Source organism: Topomyia yanbarensis, chromosome 2 (assembly GCF_030247195.1).
Source record: "Topomyia yanbarensis strain Yona2022 chromosome 2, ASM3024719v1, whole genome shotgun sequence".
NCBI lineage: Eukaryota > Metazoa > Arthropoda > Insecta > Diptera > Culicidae > Topomyia > Topomyia yanbarensis.
In genome coordinates this window covers 267,619,328-267,642,129 of record NC_080671.1, presented here as the reverse complement: position 1 = coordinate 267,642,129, position 22,802 = coordinate 267,619,328, and the positions used below count along the sequence as shown (strand labels likewise).

The 22,802-nt window shown below is 42.4% G+C and overlaps 2 protein-coding genes and 1 long non-coding RNA gene across 11 annotated transcripts in view; 1 reads left to right on the top strand and 2 right to left on the bottom strand.

The window, feature by feature from the left end:
- LOC131683134 (uncharacterized) overlaps nucleotides 1-22,802 on the bottom strand; it is a 1,279,861-nt gene that overhangs the window by 59,609 nt on the left and 1,197,450 nt on the right. The gene's annotated exons all lie outside the window — the stretch shown is intronic.
- LOC131683142 (uncharacterized) overlaps nucleotides 7,579-22,802 on the top strand; it is a 102,818-nt gene continuing 87,594 nt past the window's right edge. Inside the window, exons 1-2 of the long non-coding RNA XR_009304395.1 lie at nucleotides 7,579-7,866; nucleotides 7,932-8,090. This is a non-coding gene — a long non-coding RNA (uncharacterized LOC131683142). The remainder of the gene's footprint in view (nucleotides 7,867-7,931; nucleotides 8,091-22,802) is intronic.
- Nucleotides 11,450-13,208, bottom strand: LOC131683136 (uncharacterized). The gene is made up of 2 exons (XM_058964955.1): nucleotides 13,153-13,208; nucleotides 11,450-12,780 (listed from the first exon to the last, which is right to left on the bottom strand). The coding sequence occupies exons 1-2, from the start codon at nucleotides 13,166-13,168 to the stop codon at nucleotides 11,486-11,488; spliced, it is 1,311 nt and encodes a 436-aa protein (XP_058820938.1). The 5' UTR covers nucleotides 13,169-13,208; the 3' UTR covers nucleotides 11,450-11,485.

Here is a 22,802-nt window from a genome sequence, read left to right as displayed (position 1 = left end):
CGATCTTTTAGGATCGATGTTTAACAGAGGCAACAACGATTTTTTAACTAACTAAAAGGATCGATCTGGCCAAATCGATTTTATTTCAACCTGCTCACCTCTATTGAGGACTAGAAAGATTGTTGTGTAAAGAATTATCTAGTGTACATGGAACGAATGTTATCGTTGACAACGACATTATTTTTCGTGAATGAAACGAAACGATTCGTTTATTTCAGTAAATGTTTGAGTATATTACGAACGACTTCGTTGGTCACACGAATTCTTTTCGTTCATCTTAGAAAAGTTTTCGTATTAATTATAATTTTTGAAAACACCGATTTTTTTTAATTAAAGAAATAGATCTGGCAAAATCGATTTTATTGTGGCCGCTTGATGAACGAAGGTTTTCGTAAATTTTACTTATTTAGAGTACATTGCACGAATGACCTGGTTGAAAACGACATTATTTTTCGTGAATGAAACGAAATGTTTTGTTTATTTTAAAAAATGTGTGTGTATATTACGAACAATCTCGTTGGTCGCACGAATTCATTTCGTTCATCTAAAAGAATTTTTCGTATTTAATAGCATATTATTTTGACATTGCGCCGGCAGAGAAAAACTCAAACTTATTCATACAAAACCAATGAGCATTCGCGATGGCTCAACTGAATCAGTACTGCTCCAGTTTCTGGATTAACTGGAAGAAAAAGAGGTTCAGAAAATCTTCCTGACAGACACGGATACGGCTACTGAATAGTCAGACCGAGACCGTTGTGATGATCAACAATTATCTGACATATAGCAACAATGACTCCATATTCTACCTCTATTGAAGCTCTTTTGACGTTGACGGTTTGACGAATGGTGCTCGTAAATATTTTAAAGATATTCGTATATATCAGCGAACAATTCGTTCGCCGAACGAAGCTGTTTCGTAATAAGCCAACGAAAGTCGTTTCGTGGATTTCACGAAAAACCTGTAATAAATAATAAGTGTTTCAATAGAACTACGAACGATTCATAATATGTACGAAAAATTCGTATATATTATGAAAACTTTCCGTACGAAACTAATTCCTAGCGATTTACGAATATATTCTATCAGTGTCATAATATAGAAATAAACATAATGTGCTGTGGAGTTTTTATCGGCACAAGATTTTTCACGGGTACACTTTTGGTTCTTACTTAACGATCCCTTTTAAAAAACTACAGTGAAATGATGAGCGCACAGAGTGAAAAGGGGATCTTCAGAATAGGTAAGCTTTAGTTGAACTGTAAGTTAGTGATGTGAGTCTGAATTTTAGGAAATTTGGAGTGTTTGATAGTGTGTAGAATACCTACGTAAGTGGTACTGAGACGATCTACATCTGTTCGGTGATTTACCTTGTTGGGTGTGTTAACTATATGACACATCTCCAGCACTGGTAACGTTTATGAGTGATAGGTTCTGTCGATAATTTTGGTTGCGGTCAAGTCAAAATCGTGTTGGTGTTGGATGCTGTGAAGAATGACAGCTGTTTTTACTCCAAATTAGATCATAACGATATCTGTGTTGGTTTTTCCTGCTTCGATCAATTTATTATATTTTGTAATATTGGTCGGGTGCCCGCTAAGTCTTGTTTTTGGTTGATTTTTCATCATACCAATATATGTCATCTCACACACACCACATGGGATGCTGTAAATAACATTGCAACATAGTGAGGGATCAACGGGATCTTTAATGTTGTTTAGCAACATTGAAGATGGTTTGATTGTTTTTGGGGTAATTTTGACGTTAGGATAGTTTGTTTTTAGGCTTCGAAGGAGTGTGTTGGTCAGCATCGGGATGTATGGTAGGGACCGGTACGTTGTTTCGTCTGTTTTGGCGGTTTGTTTTGTATCCAGTGAGCTCTCGGATGGTGATTGTGGAACGGTTTTTTGGCTGAGCAATCTGTTTATAAGTGATGTTGGATAGTCGATCTGGCGCAAAATTAAATTATTCTGTTCGGCAAACGATTGGTTGGTAGTGAGGGATGTCACTCGTCTTATGAAGTTGGAGGCGACGTTGATTTTCATGTGCATCGGGTGTAAGGACAAAAATAGTTAAATAATCGGCCAGATGCGATAGATTTTGAATACCATTGTGTGTTTAGCGATTGATCTGAATTGCGAGTCACTGTTGTGTCTAGGAATGGGAGCTGATTTCTTTGCTCTTCCTCTTTTACAAACTGAATGTGTGGGTTGTAGCCATTGAAAATTTCTAGGGTCTCATCTATCTTGTCCTTCGGAAGGGCTAATAGCAGCTCATCAAAGTATTTTCGTAGGACAGGAATTTCGAAAGGAAGCTCGCGGGTGATTGTTTTTAGCAAATTTTCCATGATGATGTCTGCAAGGATAGGCGGCCCATGACGGTGCCGAAGGTTTGCTTATAGAATTTTTCTCGAAAGCAGAAATAACCGTTGTTGAGGTAAAATTCTACTAGTTCGAAAAAGAGATCCAGGTTGATGTTGGTTTCTGTGCGAATATTTTCCCACTCCATTATAATATCGTGAAGGATTAGATCGTTGGGTATGCTGGTGAAGAGGGACACGACGTCGAAGGATACTAGTACGTAGTCCATGGGGAGTGTAACTTGGTTGATTTCTTCGGCGAATTGGAAACTATCTTTGATGTTGTATTCACTGCGTATTGCTCTTTGAAGAATGTTGGCAATGTATTTAGTGAGATTGTATGTCGGGGCTGTTATGTTTGGTACTACCGGGCGGAGCGGTAAACCTGGTTTGTGAGCCTTGGGTTGTCCATAAATCCGTGGGCAGATGGATGTGTATGTTTTCAGATAATTGGCTGTACTTTTGTATGTGAGTTTGAGATTGAGAAGGCGATCCACAAGTGAGTTGTTTAGGCGTTGAAAGCAAGCTGTTTGGATTTCTAGGTAGCACTTTGTAAGTTGAATCATCAAGAATTGACAGCATCTTCGTATCGTAATATTTCGTTTCCATTATCACCGTTCTTTTTCCTTTATCAAACTTTAGGATGCATATATCTGGGTTGTCGGTTAAGAATTGTTTTGTGACTTTGACAGCTTTCTGACAGAAAACTGTGACGCAATCTTTCTGTTGGTTTTATAGTGATCGTGAAAGATAATTTTGAATATGATTTGCTACTAGACATCTTTTCTTGTCTTGGATGAATTTGTTGGGAGAAGTCCGTAGAATGTTCTCGATGTTTGCGATGAGGTGGTATGTCGGAATTTGGTTTGGAAACACAGGAAGGGAGAAGTTTGGTCCAAAGCTCAACAGAGCCATCATTTCTGAGGGTACGGATTTGGTGGTAGTGTTAAGTAAAGCCCTCTGGTTAGTTGTTGGTGTATGTTGATTGTTGCCTGCTGATTTGGTTATTATTCTTTCGATTTTTGCGGTTGTTCTGCGTATTTGAATTTGGGATTTACTGAGGAATGATTGGTTTTGGGTTGTTACGAAACGTTGTGTTATGTCGTCGTTGATGCTATTTTCGATATCGTGTTTGATCCAATCCAACTCTCGTTTTAGTGTTTTTATTCGATGGAATGTGTGTTGTATTTCCACGTTTAACAAAGCCTTCTTAGTCCTTTCGACTATACCCTGTAGTTTTCGTATGGACTGACTACATTCTTCGAGGAGTTGGTGGATGCATCTAATATAGTTCAGGATATGCGCAGGAAAATTCCCCTTCTTCTGCATTGTATCAAGAAATCTTTTCTTGTTGTCATATTGCATAGTTTTGTGTTCTGTGTTCTGGAAATGCATTAAAAAAATCCAAATTTATAAAATGCAACCCTTTTATTTATTCACCAACTTAAACCATGAAACTTGAATATATTTTGGTATTTGAAGATATTAAGAAATCTAACATGATAAGGATTTGAGGAGACAAGCTTTTAAAGAAAAATTATCTTAAAACCTTGCAATATGCATATTATTACGGAAAAATTACCAAGAACTCGAACAAAAAAGCAGGCGACAGTACTTCTAATGTATTGTAAATATTTTTGCCTTTCTCATATAAAGAAAGGCTATGCAATCACAGTTTACAGTTTTTTTTTTACAGTTTAAATTTGCTTTATTGATTTTCTTTTGTATGTGTACATTTACATGAAATTGGTCTTTCAAGTGATGCAGATATGATTTTCTCTTCAACTTTGGTAATTCTTTCGTATTTTGTTTGTTTTTGATTATGTAGTTTTTGTTACAGACTTGCCGAATCGGACGGAATTTGTTTGTTATGCTATGCAATCACTGTAAAAATCGACTTTTTAACCGAGGCCCGCAGGGCCGAGTGTCATACACCATTCGATTCAGTTCGTCGAGATCGGCAAATGTCTGTGTGTGTATGTATGTGTGTGTATGTGTGTGTGTCATTTAAACTCACACAATTTTATCAGAGATGGTTGAACCGATTTTCGCAAACTTAGTTTCTTCTGAAAGGCATAAGCTGCTATTGAATTTTTAGTTGATCCGACTTCCGGTTCCGGAGTTACGGGTTGAAGAGTGCGGTCACACAGCAAATTCCCATATAAACTGGTACCACCATGATGTTCAAATGATGTAAAACATATTAAAATTGATGTAACATTACTCTAGTTTGCGGGTCTGGATCACTAATGATCAATTAAAGCAGCTTTGACCACATTGGCCACCTATGACGGTTCATGACGCCCCCGGGGAACCCGCCAAGTTCCTAAGCTAATATCACACCCATTCCCCAACGAATTCTTTACCGATTTTTACAAACTTGATTTCGAATGAAAGATACAGTAATACTGTTGACTGCTGCTGAATTTCATTCGGTTCTGACTCTTGCTTCCGGAGTTACAGGGGTGTTAGTAAGGATACACTGGATTTCCCATATAAATCGGTACAATCATAATACCTCAGAGGCTAAAAATTATTGAAATGGTCACCAAATTACTTCTAATCGCAGATCTAGATCACGAATTGCCAATCAAACATTCTTTGAATATATTGTCCACTATTGACGATTCCGGAAGTCCGGAATTCCGGGCATATTCCACAATTAAAGTCACATCGGTTCTTCGGTGATGACTGAACCGATTTTCTCAAACCAATGGAAGGCAAAATATGCAGTTGAGTATTGCGTCGCCGCCCATCCCCCCGCCTTGCCCTTACACCTCTCTTCTTCATCACTCCCCTCCCCTTGGACCACCGTTACGCCCGCATTTCCTTCATCCACCCCGTATACCGAAATAAGATGAAGGATATCTGACGCATCCTCCATTCCCACTCTACTAACCCCCCATTCCCTCCACTTTCAAACCCATTCCACCAACATTTCAAAATATAATCACATGAAGATAACATTGAACTCATGCTGATTAAGCTAATTAAATATTATTCTTTTGCCTTTCTCATATAGAAAGGTCATGCAATTGCTCCAAAAACCGACTTGCTTACCGAGGCCCGGAGGGCCGAGTCTCATATAACATTCGACTCAGTTCGCCGAGATCGCAAAATATCTGTGTGATGTATGTATGTATGTATGTATGTATGTATGTATGTATGTATGTATGTATGTATGTATGTATGTATGTATGTATGTATGTATGTATGTATGTATGTATGTATGTATGTATGTATGTATGTATGTATGTATGTATGTATGTATGTATGTATGTATGTATGTATGTATGTATGTATGTATGTATGTATGTATGTATGTATGTATGTATGTATGTATGTATGTATGTATGTATGTATGTATGTATGTATGTATGTATGTATGTATGTATGTATGTATGTATGTATGTATGCATTTTGTTTTTTTTTAGAGAGCAGTAAAAAAATTTTCAGAAATACCCTGAGTGAGGAAAAATGTACAAAAACCCCGTTGTCAGGGAACAGGTTTGGGCTGCCATCACCCGACCCGCTAAAAACCACTGCTCTTGCCCAGAACCTGATTCCTCCCCGGCACTACCTTACGGCATTACTTCGGGGAGGGGTTTTTATGTGCATAGCACACACTCTAATTCAACTACTTACTAGTTCGTTTCTTCCGTAGGGTTACAGCCCCACTCCTCTACACACCACCAATTCTCTACCATCCACACAGACTGGCAAGCTCTGCATGGCAGTCGGAAAGCTGGCTGTGAGTCGAGGCTTAGTACTCCTCCCTGTCGTGAACGTGTCTGATAATATGGCAAACACGTCCTTTCTCCTTCAATTTAGTTCACAGAATGAATCATTTCCTCTCATTCCTCTTTTTTTTCTGAACGCATAAGTCCATCGACATCTATCATCTTCCGGTGAAGATATTGCGTTTGTGTATTTATAAACGCAGAAACGCATGTTTTCCTAACTCGAATTAGTTCGATCTTACAGTGTATGGTTTGGGAAAGCCGTGCGCATTTTTGATACCGTTGTAAGGTTCCATTTTGGCTGTTGTTGGTTTTTTTAATGTCAATCTTATTTTCACTGTCTCTGTTCACATATTTACTACATCCTTTCTCACCTCCATTCTTTTATGGAGTACTTTACCATCTGTATCTGTATTAGTGTGCTGAACGATTTGTTTTGTTCCACCTGTCGTAATGTTCTAATAAATGGAAGAAAACAAATTGAAAAATAGCTTTCAGGTCAGATAATCTTCATGATGGAACCTGACCAACTAATAATGCACGTCTCTGTCGTGAATTTCGGAAAGTAGGCTAGCTAGTCTCCGAAATAAGTTTGACAGTGACAGAGCATTTTCACACCATTGTATATACTTTAGGTTGGCCATTTTCAATGTTTTAATTGACTGACAATATGACAGCTGGAGGAAAACAAACCTGAGTAAACATACGAGAGCAGCGTAATCTGATTTTTTTTGCTTTAGTTTTATTATTACTAATTATTAGTACGACTTTTAATACCTTCACTAAATGTTTTAATTTTCTTTCTTAACCCTTGATATTACATTTTACGCCAGCCTAACCTCGCAAAGTGAACCTGATAAACTTCGTTTGAAAATTTTCGCTTTTAATTACAGTAAGTCGGATGGGACTCTAACAGCAAAGAACTTATATTAATTTCTCATAGCTGGTATCGCTGGACAACATAAAGGGCATTTTGAAAATTAAAATCGATTTTGCTACATCGATCTTTTTAATCAGAAAAAATTAATGTCAAACATCGATGCCATTTTGCCATAAAATCGATTTCACTAAGCCGATTTCATCGAGGTATTGCCCTTCCTATGATCATTCTCAGGGATAGACCGTTCCAACATCAAATTATGGTCTTGTCAAATTTTGGTCTTGTCAAACTGCAAGACGTGAAAACCCAAGATGGTACCAGATAAGGTATAGGCATACGTAAAGCAAGAGTTTTGGTTTTACGATTGGCAAGATCGACATTGCGTAAATACTGATTCACTTCTCAAAAAAAGAGGTTGATAAAACCGAAATTAATTAAAACAATGTTTTGAATATAGAAACTGGTGCTTTCAGCCTCTCAAAGCGTTTGCCACCAAAAATATTATTGTACACACATGCATACACCTTATGCAGATTATCTTGAATCTGTTTTGCGTTTGTCAAATCTGCCACTCTTCGTATTCTTGTCCGGGCACGCTCGTTTTCCCTTTGGGGCAGACCCTCGGATTTCAATGAATCAATACAATCGATGTTGTCAAACATTGAACGGAAAAAAGATCGAATGAAAAAAATCGATTTTGCTATAAAATCGATTTTGAAAAAAAAATCGCATCGGCATCGCCCAATACTAATTGGTGAAATTGGTGAAATTAATAACCAGATCATGTCATTGACTTTAAAGTTTATTTTTTTTTTTCAATATCGTTTGGTATACAAAGTTTTATGAAATAGAATGCGATGGAAATGTGGATTTAACAAAATAAGTGGTAAATATATTTGTCGTCAAATCTTGTTGGCCGAATAATTAATTCTTTCTTGCGCAATGTTCTAGCTTCAATGTTTGAACCAGCCCTCGGCGATTTTGAAGATCCCGTTTCTCGATCCACAGCTTCATTTGATGCTGGAATAAATGTATCATCGCTGGTTATGTTGGAACTATTGGCAGGAATTTCTTGTGCGGTTGAACTTGATTCATCCGATATTTCAACAGGTACTCGTTTGACCTCTTGGACGTTTCGTGCATACTGGATGCCTGTCTTACTCATCACCACCACTTTAGCTCCCTGTCTAGCTATAACTTGATATCGCTCCGGTGAAAAAGTGGAATCGGTTTTACTCTTTTTACTTTGAGCAAGTAATACTGTATCACCTACGTTTATGTCAGATTCCTTCGCCCCGCGAACAGAATCCGCGTGCTTTTTGCTGATTAATTTAGCCTCCGCGTCTCGTTCTCGCAGATCTGCGCGGTCTATTTCGTTCCCATTTAAGCTACTCCACCAGCTTGGGAAAGTTCCACGGAACTTCCACCCTACCATTAGTTCAAACGGAGTTACTCTGAGTCGCGAATGTGGAACTAGTGTATTGTGTTTATGCACGTATTCCTGTAGAGCGTATCGCCAATTTATGCCGTCCAATCTAGATGCTGAAATTGCTTTAATGATGCCTTGGTTTTGGCGTTCTACTGCTCCATTAGATTGTGGGGATAGTGGTATAGATTTTCGAACTTTGATCCCCTTGTCCTCCCAGAATTTCGTAAATGCTGCACTCTGGAAAGGTGGGCCGTTGTCGCTCTGTATTACGAGTGGACATCCCCACATTTGAAAAACTTCGGATAATGCTAAGTTTGTAGATTCTGCATCCATTGCCTTCATTTCGACAACCGAGAGATAGCGGGAGTATATATCGATCACGACTAAAAATTCTCCGTGTCCGCATTTGGGAATCGACAAAAAGTCGATCTGTATGAATTCCCACGGACCAGTTGGCATATCTCTATTTGCTAGTGGCAGAGGAGGATTACGTTTCGACAAAAGCGTACAAGTGTTACAGTTTTTTACGAACCGTGCTACATCTGAAGACATACGGGGCCACCAGAAAAACCCTCGCATGATGCGCTTCATAGCTACCTCTCCTACATGCCCTCCATGGGCAGATTTAAGTGCTTTTTCGCGGAGCAAATATGGTAGAATGACTCTGTCGTCCTTGCACACCAACGAACCAAGTACATGTAAGTGCTTTACTTGGGCCTCGAAACATCGTAGTTCGGTAGGCCAGTTATTTGACATCAAAGCCTGCCGCACTAGCTGAAGTTCGCTGTCCTTTTCTGAATGAGACTCGATTTCACTCCACGTAATCTCCATACAACCGGAGTCCAATGCATACAAGAAATGGTTCTCTTCATCTTCCTTGAATGGTTGAGCTTGTTGTGCTGCAGGTATGAGTCTAGATAGAACATCGGCCACATTCTGGTTACCTGGAACACGTTGAATGCTATAATCGTATGGCTGAAGACGCAATGCCCAACCTTCTGCTCGTGAGACGGCTCGTTTTCCTAGGCGATGGTTGTTATTGAAAATGTACTGATTTGCCTCGGCATCGGTTCTGATTGTAAATGTTCGGGTTAGCAGGTAGTATGAAAACCTTTCTACACCCCAGACAACTGCAAGAGCCTCCTTCTGTGTCTGGGGGTATCGTTGTTCAGCTGCAGTAAGTACTTTTGAAGCACACGCTATAATTCTTGGGATTTCATTTTCGTTAAACTGAGTCAGTACAGCCCCAAGTCCAACGGGCGATGCATCGACGAACAACTCAATGCGGTCCGTTGGGCTATAATATCCTAAACGCTTTATTGAATCAAGAGCTGTTTCTCGAAAAAAGTTGAACTCCGCTTCTTCGTTGTCCGTCCAGTAGTATTTTTCCGAATTGGCCAATAAGCGGAGATATTCTGTTTTCGTGGCTCGATGCACGATGAACTTATCGATAAATGTGATCAAACCTAAAAAACTTTTGACCTCCAAGCAATTTTCAGGCCTTCTGAAATTACTAATAGCAGTGATTTTTTCATCTTCAATCTGCCAGCCTTCGGGTGTTAAGGTAAATCCAATGTACTTGACGGATTGAGAACTGAAAACACATTTGCTCTCGTTTATTTTTACGTTATGGTTATCCAAGCGTGCCCGTACTTCCGCCAAATTTTCGTCGTGTTCAGCCTTCGTTTTACCGAATACAAGTATGTCATCTAAGTAATTTTTACAGCCTTTGCAACCTCCTAAAACTTTTCTTTGTAGAGTTTCTTGGAATATGTCTGGCGCGTTGCATAAACCAAATGGAAGCCGAACACACCTAAACATTCCATATTCTGTGAAGAAATTAGTAAGGTGTCTCGAGTCCTCATCCAGTTCTATATGAAAAAATGCGTTTTCCAAGTCAATCGTCGAGAACCACTGAGCTCCATCTAATTCGGCTAGAATCCTTTCCAAAGTTGGCATTGAAAATGGCGTACGATGTATGTATTGGTTTGGACCCCTCAAATCAATAACCATTCTGATGTCATCTTTTCCTTTGGGTACCACCAACATGGAAGAACAGAATGACGTATCCATACCGTCCTTCACAGGTTCGATGATATTTGCCACAACAAGGGCCTGTAACCGTTGTTCCACCAGAGGTTTCACTGCCAACGGAATGTTCAGAAATATGTTTCTGCACGGTGGTTTGGTTTTATCATAATATATCTTTACAGGGGGAACGTTAAATTTTGGAAATATCCCACTTATTCCAATCGACGCGACCTCCCCAGCATATAATTGTTGATCTTCCCAACTATCATGCTGAATAGGTACTTTTAGACCCAATAATAAGACGCTGTATCTTGTGGCAGTGGATCTGCTCAGGAGTGCTCGTACCTCATTGACAACATAGAACTTCTCAAGAAATGTGGGTCGATCGTTCGATATGTACAACTTTGCATCAAATGTTGCTATTACTGCAATTTCACCGCTAGCGTATGCTTTAAGCGGTCTATCGGCTTTGTATTGAATGTTCAACAAACCACTGCTATATCTTGAATCGTTAATTAGTTTACGAAACATATCTTTGGTGAACGTGTTCACTTGTGCCCCTGAATCGATCAAGAAAATGCATCGCATTCCCGCAACTTCAGCTATAATAGTTCCATCCATATTTCTCGGTTCTGAAGATGGAGTCTGAACCTAAATGCATAAGAACAAACTTTAAAGAATCAATTTGCCTAAAGCATATATTGTTACTCACTCGTCCGACTGGATGGAAACTGATATCGGTCTTTATCTTCGGATCGTAGCTAGCAGCATTTGTAACATTACTCTTTGGACAAATAGAAGAATCGACACACGCATTTGCATCTGAGTCAGTCTCTGTTCGAATCTTCGGATAAATTTGATTGCATAGCATGCGTGCTTCTCGTTGGTCAATATTAATTTGTACCTGTATAGTATTCAAGCATTACTTCGATTGAAACATGTTTTTTTTTTTTTTTTAATAATGAATCCAGCCTCTATTTATTTCTCTCAAAATAATATATTTAAATTCATGGTTTATATTAACTCGATACATTGTATCGCAATATTAATTAATAAGTACTTCACTCACATTTTCCTCAACTTCGTGATTGGTTTCTTCCTTCTCGATAGCAGCTATCTTCGGAATAGATTCCAGTTGGTCATCTGATGTACGTTTTGGTGTCGGAATTGATTCCTGAGCGCGGCATGCACGTCGGATATGTCCCATTCGACCGCAGTTGTTGCACGTTTTGTCCCTGGCGTTACAAACGTCTGCTGTGTGGAACACGCTATTACATCGCCAACATTTCATAGCGCGGGAAGGACGGATAGACCCCGAGTTCCTGTTAACCCATCTGCCTTGCGGAGACCGTCGATCTCTTGACATTGGAGCACTGCGATAATTGTGTCTGCGCATTTCATACGGTTCTGGAAATCGTCGGCGGTTCACTTGCCTTGAATCAGTGACATACGCGACTTGTGTTTGTTCATTTTTGCCATGTTTTCTCATAACAAATTCTTCATTCAGCCTTATAGCTTCGATTTCACGTACTTTATCTACGAGATCTGTAAAGCATCCCTTGCGGCTGAGCATTTTTAATGCCGCTGTTCTTACATCCCTGTTTCTAGCGTGTTCGGCAACCGTGGCAACTATTTCTTCGAATTCCTTCGTTTCGTCAAACTCACAAAGGCGAGCAGTAGAACCAACTCTAGTGATAAACGTCAGGTCAGACTCAATTGGCTTCTGACTCATTAGTGCTAGTTTGCGTCTCATCAACATTACATCGGAGCCTGATCCGAAGTAGGATTTGAGCCTGTGCATAGCATTTGAAAAGGGTTTGATGTCCGGGTCCGGATCATCTGCTTGTGATTTTGTGTTCCGGAATAACTCTAGCAGGCGAGCCCCGGCTTTCACTTTAAACACCGTAAATTTCGTAAACTCGTCATCTATTCCCGCCAACTTCATGCAATCGATAAGCAAATCCTTCCATGACTCGAATGACTGTCTATGTATATCATCATCATCATCAATAGGTTTGCATTCCGGTACGTTGATGGATGCAACGGAAAGCTGGTTCATGGATGACAAAAATCGTGACTCATCCAAACTCGGTGGGGTGGTTACGTGCTGTGTACTGCAGAGTCTATTTCCATAATCAAAATCAATTGCGGCGTTATCAACAGGATTGATATTTGCCGCCGATGAGACATTTAATCCTGCGAGAAGTTCCGCGTTTTGCATACGACTCTTTTCCAATTCGTCCAAGAGCAATGCATTCCTAGCCTTTTCTTCTGCTAGTTCTCTAGACAACAAATTCTTCTTAGCTTTTTTCTTAGTCTTGCTTTCCCCCAACGACTTATCTAAAATGAACGAGAAAAGAAAACACGAGATGTTCATGGCGCTCATCTTCTTCTTTTTTTTTTTTTTTTATTTTGCGCGTGGGTCGAGACCTTTCGCTCGACCAAGCAATTTCGGTTTACACTTTTTTTTTGTTACTTGTGCTTCAAGACCACTCGCTCGAGTAGCAAATGAGAAGAGACCTATCGCTCTTGCTCCAATTTATATTCTCGTGATCCGAGACCTCTCGCTCAGAACCAATTGTGGGCTCAACCTCACATTTATTTTATTTCCGAATATTGCATTATATGCGGTTCGTATTGCAACGCTCGGCCAATATACTTCTTCGTATATTCCAATAAGCAAAAGCTTTTCCAATTGCTATTTATACTTACCGACCAACTGCGCCATGTCGTGAACGTGTCTGATAATATGGCAAACACGTCCTTTCTCCTTCAATTTAGTTCACAGAATGAATCATTTCCTCTCATTCCTCTTTTTTTTCTGAACGCATAAGTCCATCGACATCTATCATCTTCCGGTGAAGATATTGCGTTTGTGTATTTATAAACGCAGAAACGCATGTTTTCCTAACTCGAATTAGTTCGATCTTACAGTGTATGGTTTGGGAAAGCCGTGCGCATTTTTGATACCGTTGTAAGGTTCCATTTTGGCTGTTGTTGGTTTTTTTAATGTCAATCTTATTTTCACTGTCTCTGTTCACATATTTACTACACTCCCCTACGAGTACAGTCTGAGCGGCAAACTTCTGACTGTCTAATTCACCGAGCCCTTCGGCTCGCTTGTGCCGGTTAGCACCGCAACCCCCTTCTCGCACCATTCAACGCCGTTAACTCTTTGAGCACCAGACTTGTTCGCGAACTACTCGGTCTAGTCCCCGACGATGGACCTAGCCTACTCCGACGGAGAATTCCCCGGCGAGAGAAGCTCTCCCGAAACCGAGCCAACCAACCAGATGTCGAGGTCAGTTCGGCGATTCCGGTGGAGCAGAGCGCCCGGTTCGCTGATGCCCCGACGACCTGCGACTGGTGGTATTTCGTCGCGGTCTACTCAGTCTAGTCCCCGGCGGTGGATCTAGCTTACGCCGACGGAGAGTTCCCCGGCGAAGGAGGCTCCCCCGGTACCGATTCTTCTTTTGTTTTAGCACCACAATTTCATGAGCCCTTTGGCTTCCTCTCGTTCCGTTTCGCCCGATCTACTCGATCTAGTCCCCGGCGGTGTATCTAGCCTACTCAACGGGCCATACAGTAGGTGCTGAGGTCTATCCGGCGATTCCGGTTGGAGCGTAACTTCCGGTTCACCGGCGCCCCAACGACCCACTGCTAGCTCTGCGACGCGGTCTACTCGGTCCAATCCCCGGCGGTGGATATAGCCTACTCACGAGCTACTCGGAAGGATGTCGAGGTCGGTTCAGCGATTCCGGTGAAGCTTGACGTCCGGTTCCCAGGCGCCCCGACGACCCAACTCGGTGCTACATCACGCACTACTCAACTGGTCCCCGGCGGTGGACCTAGTCTACACAGTTGGAGAGTTCCCCGGCGGCGGAATTTCTCTCGAAACCCGATTTGCGGTTTCTTGTTGGTCTCTACGCCACTTCCTCTGCAACTCGGAGAGTATGCTCAAGACCACTCTGTTGACAGCGTCCCAGATATGTTCGTCATGGCACATCTCTTCGACGATATTGTCCACTGTCATACCAGGTATACCCCTACGAACTTCTTCGAATCTAGGGCATTCGAAGACCACGTGTTCCGGTGTCTCCTGCACGGTCGCACAACCCGGGCAAAGGGGTGACGAAGCATGTCCAAACCGATGCAAGTACTTCCGGAAGCATCCGTGCCCAAACTGCGACAAAAACTGCGTCAAATGGAAGTTCACCTCTCCATGCTTCCTATGCACCCAGGCCGATACATTTGGGATGAGTCGGTGGGTCCACCTTCCTTTCTCCGCGTTGTCCCACTCCTGTTGCCATTTAGCCAACGAGTCCGCTCGAACCTGTCTCCTGGCGTTACGTGCATTTCTCCACTGATAGCATTCCACGTCCTCCGCCAGGGTAATGCAGATGGGGATCATCCCGGCGATAACGCATACTGCCTTCGACGATATTGTTCTGTAGGCACTCGCGACTCGTACGGCCATCAGTCGGAATGTCCTGTTTAGCTTTTCACGGTTCCGCTTGGTTTTCAGCGCAGCACTCCAGGCAGGAACCCCATATCGGAGTATCGATGACGAAACAGTAGATAGCAGACGTCTCGTGCTGCTTCTCGGACCGCCGACGTTTGGCATGATTCTCGCTATTGCGTTCGTTGCCTTCGCCGACTTTTCACAGGCGTAATCAACGTGGTTGTTGAAGCTCAACCGGTCGTCGATTATAACTCCCAATTGCTTCAATGCACGTTTCGATGCAATCACGTGCCCTCCGACGTCAATCTGCATCCGTTGGACCGATCTGCAGTTACTGACCAACAACACCTCCGTCTTGTGGTGAGCTATTTGCAGCTTGACCCCGTTCATCCAGCTCTCGATCGCGTCTATTGTCTCCGTCACCGACACCTCCACTTCTTCAAGTGTCTCACCCATCACCGTTAGTGACACGTCGTCCGCGAAACCTACGATTTTCACTTTCCTAGGCAGCTGCAGCGTTAAGACCCCATCGTACATCCCGTTCCAAAGGGTTGGACCGAGAATGGAGCCCTGAGGAACGCCCGCTGTGACACGCAATGACTTCTGTCCTTCGCTCGTCTCGTACAGTAGCACTCTGCTCTGAAAGTAGCTCTTCAGGATCTGGCACAGATAGACGGGAACCCTCATTCTATGCACCGCTGCAGCGATGGCTTCCCAGCTGGCACTGTTGAACGCGTTCTTCACATCTATCGTGACCACAGCGCAGTATCGATCTCCTCTTCGCTTCTGTTTAGATGACTTCTCGGCACTCTCGAGCACAATCCGAATTGCATCCACTGTCGATGCTCCTTTGCGGAAACCAAACTGCATCTTGGACAGTCCGCGCTCAGCTTCCGTGAATTTCGTCAACCTGTTAAGAATGATCCTTTCCAGGAGTTTTCCGAGTGTATCCAGCAGGCATATGGGTCTGTACGAGGTCGGGTCGCCAGGTGGCTTCCCTGGCTTCGGCAGCAACACCAGCTTCTGGACCTTCCACATTTCGGGGAAGTTGCCTTCATTTAGGCACTTCTGCATCACTATCCTGAACATGTCCGGATATGCCAGGATCGCAGCTTTCAGTACCACGTTTGGTATTCCATCCGGACCAGGGGCTTTCATTGGTTTTAGGCGCTTCGATGCTTCTACTAGCTCGTCGTTAGTCACTTGCCGATCCATGTTTGTTCCTTCTTCCTCGCCGTGCGGTGACGGTGGCCATATAGTTGGATCGTGCTTCGGGAAAAGACCCTCGACGATTATCTTCAGCTTACTCAGGCACATTTCGGCTGGCGTCGTCGGACCCTTCATTTTCGCCATCACGACTCGGTATGCGTCACCCCAGGGATTGGCGTCTACTTCTCGGCATAGCTCCTTGTGGCACTCTGACTTGCTAAGTCTGATCTCCCGTTTTAGAGCGGCCCTAGCTTCCCGAAACGATGCCTTATGCTCTTCTCTATCTGGTTCCGACCTTGCTCTTTGGGCCCGCCTTCTGGCTCTGAGACAAGCAGCGCGTAACGTACTAAGCGTCTCGTTCCACCAGTAAGCTGGACGCCGTTTGTTGCGTGGTTCCAGTTTTCGCGGCATTGTGGCGTCACAAGCCGTCACAATCCTTCTTGTTAGGTCAGCCGCATCCACGTTCTCGGTCCCGCCGTTCGGCCGAAGTGCCTCAACAAAGAGGTCTTTGTTGAAGGCTTTCGTCTTCCACTTTCGTTCGCCGGTCACCCTTCTCTGTACTGCCGCGGGGTTCCGTTGGCCGATACGGTAGTGAATCTCCTGGTGGTCACTATGCGTATACGTTTCGCATACTCTCCAATCCATGTTCGCCGTCAATGAGGGACTACAGAATGTGACGTCTATGATAGACTCCCTCCCGTCTCTCCGAAATGTACTAACAGAGCCTTCATTGCACAATCGTACGTCTAACTTCGCTAGAGCTTCCTGCAGGGTACACCCTCTTGTGTTGGTTACTCTACTGCCCCATTCCACAGCCCAGGCGTTGAAGTCACCACCAATGACTACCGGCTTCCGATCGATCAACTGCTCGGTTAACTGCTCCAGCATTAGGCTGAACTGCTCTACTGTCCACCTTGGGGGAGCGTAACAGCTACATACGAAGATGCCGTTGATTTTGGCTATCACGAAACCCTCATAGGAACGTTCTACCACTTCTTGGATAGGGAATCTTCCCATTACTTGTATCGCTGCGGTTCCTGATCTATCCGCCACCCAGTTACCGTTATTAGGGGGGACTTGATAAGGCTCTGCGATCAAAGCGACATCGCACATAGTTTCTGTCGTAGACTGCCACAACAGTTGCTGTGCGGTATCACAGTGATTCAGGTTTATCTGGGTCATCTCCATCACCGTTGGCCTGCAGTCGCCTTCTTGTACGCTGGGCATTTAAAGCCACCCGTCTGATGGTCGTTTCCTTCCGCTGGGGTGCAAAGCAAGCACTTCGGCCTCTGCGTGCAGTCTCTCGCAAGATGGCCCGTCTCTCCGCATTTCCAGCATATCCCGGATCTGTCCGGGCCTTTGCAAGCCCCTGCTAAATGTCCAAAGCCTAAACATTTGAAGCATTTCTCTGCTTGTTTGTTTACTCGTGGGGCGGCTCTCAGTAGGCATCTCGACCATCCAACTGTAACCTTACCTACCTCCAGTGCCTTGTCTGCAGCGGTTACCGGTAAACGTATCATCGCTATCTGCGTTCCTCCGTATCCCTTCCTTAACCGGATCGTCATGTGCACCTCGCCCAGTTTGCACTGCTGCTTCATAGCACCTCTCAGCTCGTCTTCCAACGTTATTTCGTCGAGGTCTTTGCACACGATTACCATCTCCGGGCTTAAGGCTTTAACTTCTGCCTTTCCACCCATTGATTTAGTTATAGTCTCCTGCAAGGCAGAGCTACTAGTCGTAGTATTCTTCTTAAGCTCGAGGAGCATCTCATTTTTTTGGGTACGCCTGACTCTTAACACGTTTTCCCCCAAATCTTTCAGCTCCGGGTCCTCTCTGACCTTTTTGAGCAGTGCTGCGTACGTAGTCTCGTCATTTGCTTGGACGAGCACGGCTTCTCCCTTAGGCGCCTTCTGACGAGCCGAGGGTTCTGATTTCCTCTTCTGCTCCCCTTTTCGCTCCTCCTTCTTTTTTTGCTGTTTCCCGCGTTTCTCCTTCCGACCTACAACGGTGTTCCAGCTTTCACCCTGTAAGGTGGCTTCCTTTTCTTCGGCAGCAACAGCATCCTCGAGCGTCTGCCTCTTTGACCCGCCTGGTCTTTCTTCTCCTGGCGAGGATCTTGTCCTCTTTGAAGTTATGGGAACTGGCGTGTTCTCCACTCCAATCTGTCTCTCCTTACCCTGTTTCGGAGGGGCTAGGAGGATAGTGGCCTTAGCCGACGCGGATGCTCGCTCAGCTGAATCTGCCCTCTGCGTTGCCGTATCGTACTCTTTCACGGCAAACAGTAGCGCCTTCCGGATTTTGATGACCATCTCCTTAATGTCTTTGTGGACATTGTTTCTCATGTCCACGAACTTGTGGAGCTCCTCCACCAAGTGCCTCGCTACCACTACCTTTGGCGTTTGTGGGGTGTAGCTCATTCCGCTCTGCTCCGGCTGTTTTTGTTGCTGCTGTTGCTGTTGCTTCGGCTTCCCCTCCTCCTGCTCTTGCTGGGTGGCTTCAACTACTATTGGTGGTGGTGACCTCACCAACCCACCTCTGGCAAACGGATTTGCCGTGCCTGCTCCATTTATATCGGTTGCTTGTTGTTTCTCCATTTTATTTTATTGGGTCCCAACTCCGGGCCGCTATCTCCACTAGCTGCACATAGTCGCCTCTCGCGATCCCATGATTATCTATGCTGCCGAAAAGCAGCAGTGAGGTCATGCAAGGGTTGACACCATCCCTCATGGGGAGTAGTGTTCAGAGCCGGATCGGCGTAAATCGGGAATGCTTCAACCGAACCTAGTACCACCAACCAAATGATGGCGAGTTTCGAACGTACCCGGAGACCTGCCAGGGTTTTGTTGGGACAGAGGCAGCCATGCTGTTAGCCCACTCGCCATTTCAAGTCGGTGTCATCCTTCCTTACTCAGGGAGTAGAACAGCACGCCTGTCAGCCCGAAGTCGCCATCCTTTTCGTCATCCGTGTCCTGTCCGTTGCCGTTCGCCATGACCAGTATACCATAATCAAGATGTTACTGGCGTCGATCCTGATGTGCCGGTTGGCACTCCGGTTGGGCTAGAGTGCTTTTATTGCCCAGATCTTAGATTATTGGAATCTTAGGATCTTAGCAGAAGCGGCACAGACTCGCTTCGTCGGAGCTGCTTTCGGAGTTATGGCTTTTTTTAGAGGTTTAGAAGAGCCCAATCTTAGCCCCACCATATCCTAGCAAAACTCCTCAACTCGCAGTAGGGCTGTGGGGGGGGGGGGGTTCGTTAGGCCCCTAGACTCCTGTCCTTCCTGTCCCTGCTGCCCCCGTGTATGTATGTATGTATGTATGTATGTATGTATGTATGTATGTATGTATGTATGTATGTATGTATGTATGTATGTATGTATGAATGTATGTATGTATGTATGTATGTATGTATGTATGTATGTATGTATGTATGTATGTATGTATGTATGTATGTATGTATGTATGTATGTATGTATGTATGTGTGTATGTATTATGTATGTGTGTGTGTGTGCGGATTTGTTAACAAAATGTCCACATCGGTTTCTCGGAGATGGCTGAACCGATTTTTACAAACTAAGATTCAAATGAAAGGTATAATATTCCCATAGGTTGCTATTGAATTTCATTTTAAACCGACATCTTGTTCCGGATTACGAGTTGAAGAGTATGGTTACAAAACAAAATTTGTTGATTTGTCCACATCGGTTTCTCGGAATTTTCTGAACCGATTTTGACAAACTTGATTTTAAATGAAAGGTCCATCAGATGCTGTTGAATTTTGTGTGGATCAGAAGTTCTGGTTCCTGAATTACAGGGTGATACGTACGATCACGCAGCAAATCCCGATTCTAACGAATTCTGCGATGAACGTAAAAAGGTGATTTTTTTTCCAAAATGTAAACGGATCCGGAAGCATCCAAATTCATAATAACGGTTATATTGGTTTCTCGAAAATGGCTAGAACGATTTGATCAACTTAGTCTCAAATGAAAGGTGTTGCGTCCCCGGAAACTGATTTTAAATTCCATCTCCATCCGACTTCCAGCTCCGGTGTTACGGGTTATGGAGTGCGATCACATAGAAAACTCCGATTCAATCCGATACCGCGATGAATGCAAAAAGGTGCTCTTATATATACTTACCAAGTGTAATAAGAATGAAAGACATTTCCATAATGTTATATTGTACGAACCAGCTATTAAATCATAGTTTGGAGAAATGAGAAAGGCACAATTGCACCTCTAGGTGGATTAAAACAGGTTTTTTACAAGTGCATTTAATTACCATTTAATATTCCAAGTAATTGAATATGCTTTAGTAGGTTTTACAATAACTGTTACATCATTACATGTTACATGTTTGCTTGATGTTAAGTCAGCAGAACAAGGGATTTCTTAAAAAATCGCGAATATTTTTGTTACAGGTTCATTTAGTTAGCATTTAATTACTCAAATCATTAAATATGCCTTTGTAGATTTAGCAGTGACTTTCACATCATTGTTCTGTTTGATATGAACCCAGCAGAACAAGTTGTTTCTTTAAAAAAATGTAAGCAATTTTCTAGAAATGCATTTAATAAGCATCTAATTATTCAAATTACTAATTATGTTTAAGTATGTTTTGCGTTTACTTTTCCATCATTGTTCTACTTGATGTTAAACCAGCAGAACAAGTGTTTTCTTAAAAAATCGCGAATATTTTTTTATAAGTGCATTTAATTATTATTTAACTATCATTTAATTACTTAAATCATTAAATATACTTTAGTAAATTTTACAATTACTTTTGCACCATTATTCTGCTTGCTGTTAGTTGTTTCCTTAAAAAAATGTTAAAAAAAAATTCAAGTGCATTTAATTATTCGAATTATTAAATATGCTTTAGTAGATTTTAAAATCATTGTTCTGTTAACTTTATGTCAGCAGAACAAGTGATTTCTTGTAAAAAACAACTTTTTAAAAGTACATTTAATTAGCATTTAATTAGCATTTAATTATTTAAATAAATCAATAGTCTTTACTAGGTTTTACAATGACTTTTACATCTTTGTTCTGCTAACTTTATGTTAAGTTAGCAGAACAAGTGATTTCTTGTAAAAAACAATGTTTTACAAGTACATTTAATTAGCATTTAATTATTCAAATAAATCAATGTGCTTTAGTAGGTTCTACAATGACTTTTACATCGTTGCTCTGCTAACTTTATGTTAAGCCAGCAGAACATGTAATAAAACAAAATCCAAAAAAGCATTAAATTTTTCAATTGTACATTTAATTTGCATTTAATTAGCACTAAATTATAGAATATTCACAATCATGTTCTGCTGATTTCGCTCTTCCAACTTTATGGACATCTGAGTTGACGTATATTTTCTTGCCGTCAGCTGCGACTGATGCTGAATGCAAACGTTTGCATCCCAGTATCTTCACTGGCTTAAGCATGGGGTCTTTGAAACAGCCAATCCCATATTTTAGCAGGTCCTCGCAATTCAGACTCGAATCGGAAACGACCCCACTGACTTCAACCCTGCTAGCTGGAATATACACCCTGTACTCCTTCGTAAAGGGCTCGTAGCCAGCAACATCGTTTGCCTGAGCTGAACTGAACCACCACCCGAAGCTTATCAGGGCGAATTTTCGATATTTCTGTCACGGCCGAATACCGATCCGTCAGAACTCGAGAAATCTGCAACAGATTCAAACACTTTTTTTCTTTGGTCCGAAAAAAGATCACAAATGGCCCGGTGGCCGAACTCGGATATACCTTGAGCCGGGGAGCCGATTTTATTTCGACGTCCATCTCACCTTGAGATGAACCGCCGTCAGGGGAAGTCATTTTTGCACGGGCCTATTGCCCAGTGCACGTTATTAACTAATACTTAGCTTGTGTAGGTAACGGTATTCACTTCACTGACCGGCTAACGGTACTCAGAAACAGAAACACAAAAGAAGGGAAAAAATACTGAAACCTCAACTAGGCGTAGAGTGTACAAATAACCTTGAACGCGGATTAACACTATTTGTCGCTATAGAGTGTACGGACCGATGACAAAAGACTTCTATCTCGACTGAGTGCTCGATAACGAATGATCATGCCCACGTATGATGATGGGCAGTTTTGGCATGGTATGCTGTATATCACATTGCTCAAATTATCCTGCGGTATGCTATCTCTGACCTTGCTGAAAAGATTTGCTACTGTTTTGATGTTGCAAAAAGCTAGTGAGACATCCGGGTAGTCGTTTTTTAGGGTTTTTGCTATTTTATGTGTCAATGACGGTATGTTTGGAAGTGACCGGTAAGTATGTTTCAGGTTTTCATCAGGATTGGCAAGTTGTGTGGTAGGTATTACGCGTGTTTCGTTATTGTGAATCAATCTGTTTCGCAGCTACTTTGAGTAGTCGTTTTGTTTTAGATATTTGTCCATGATTTGGATTTGCTCCGGTCTGTTGAGATTGGTAGATAGTTTTTCCATTCTGCTGATAAAGTTTTTTGCCACGTTGATTTTTTGCTGGTATGAATGGTATGAGTGGAAATTAAGAAAACGTCCACTTGCTATGGGTTTGGAATACCACTCAGTGCGTATCTCTTGGTTTTCCGTGCGTACTAGTACCATATTGAGATATTGTAATCTGCGATTTTCTTCCAATTCATAGGTGAACTGTATATGTTTGTCATAGTTATTGAAGATA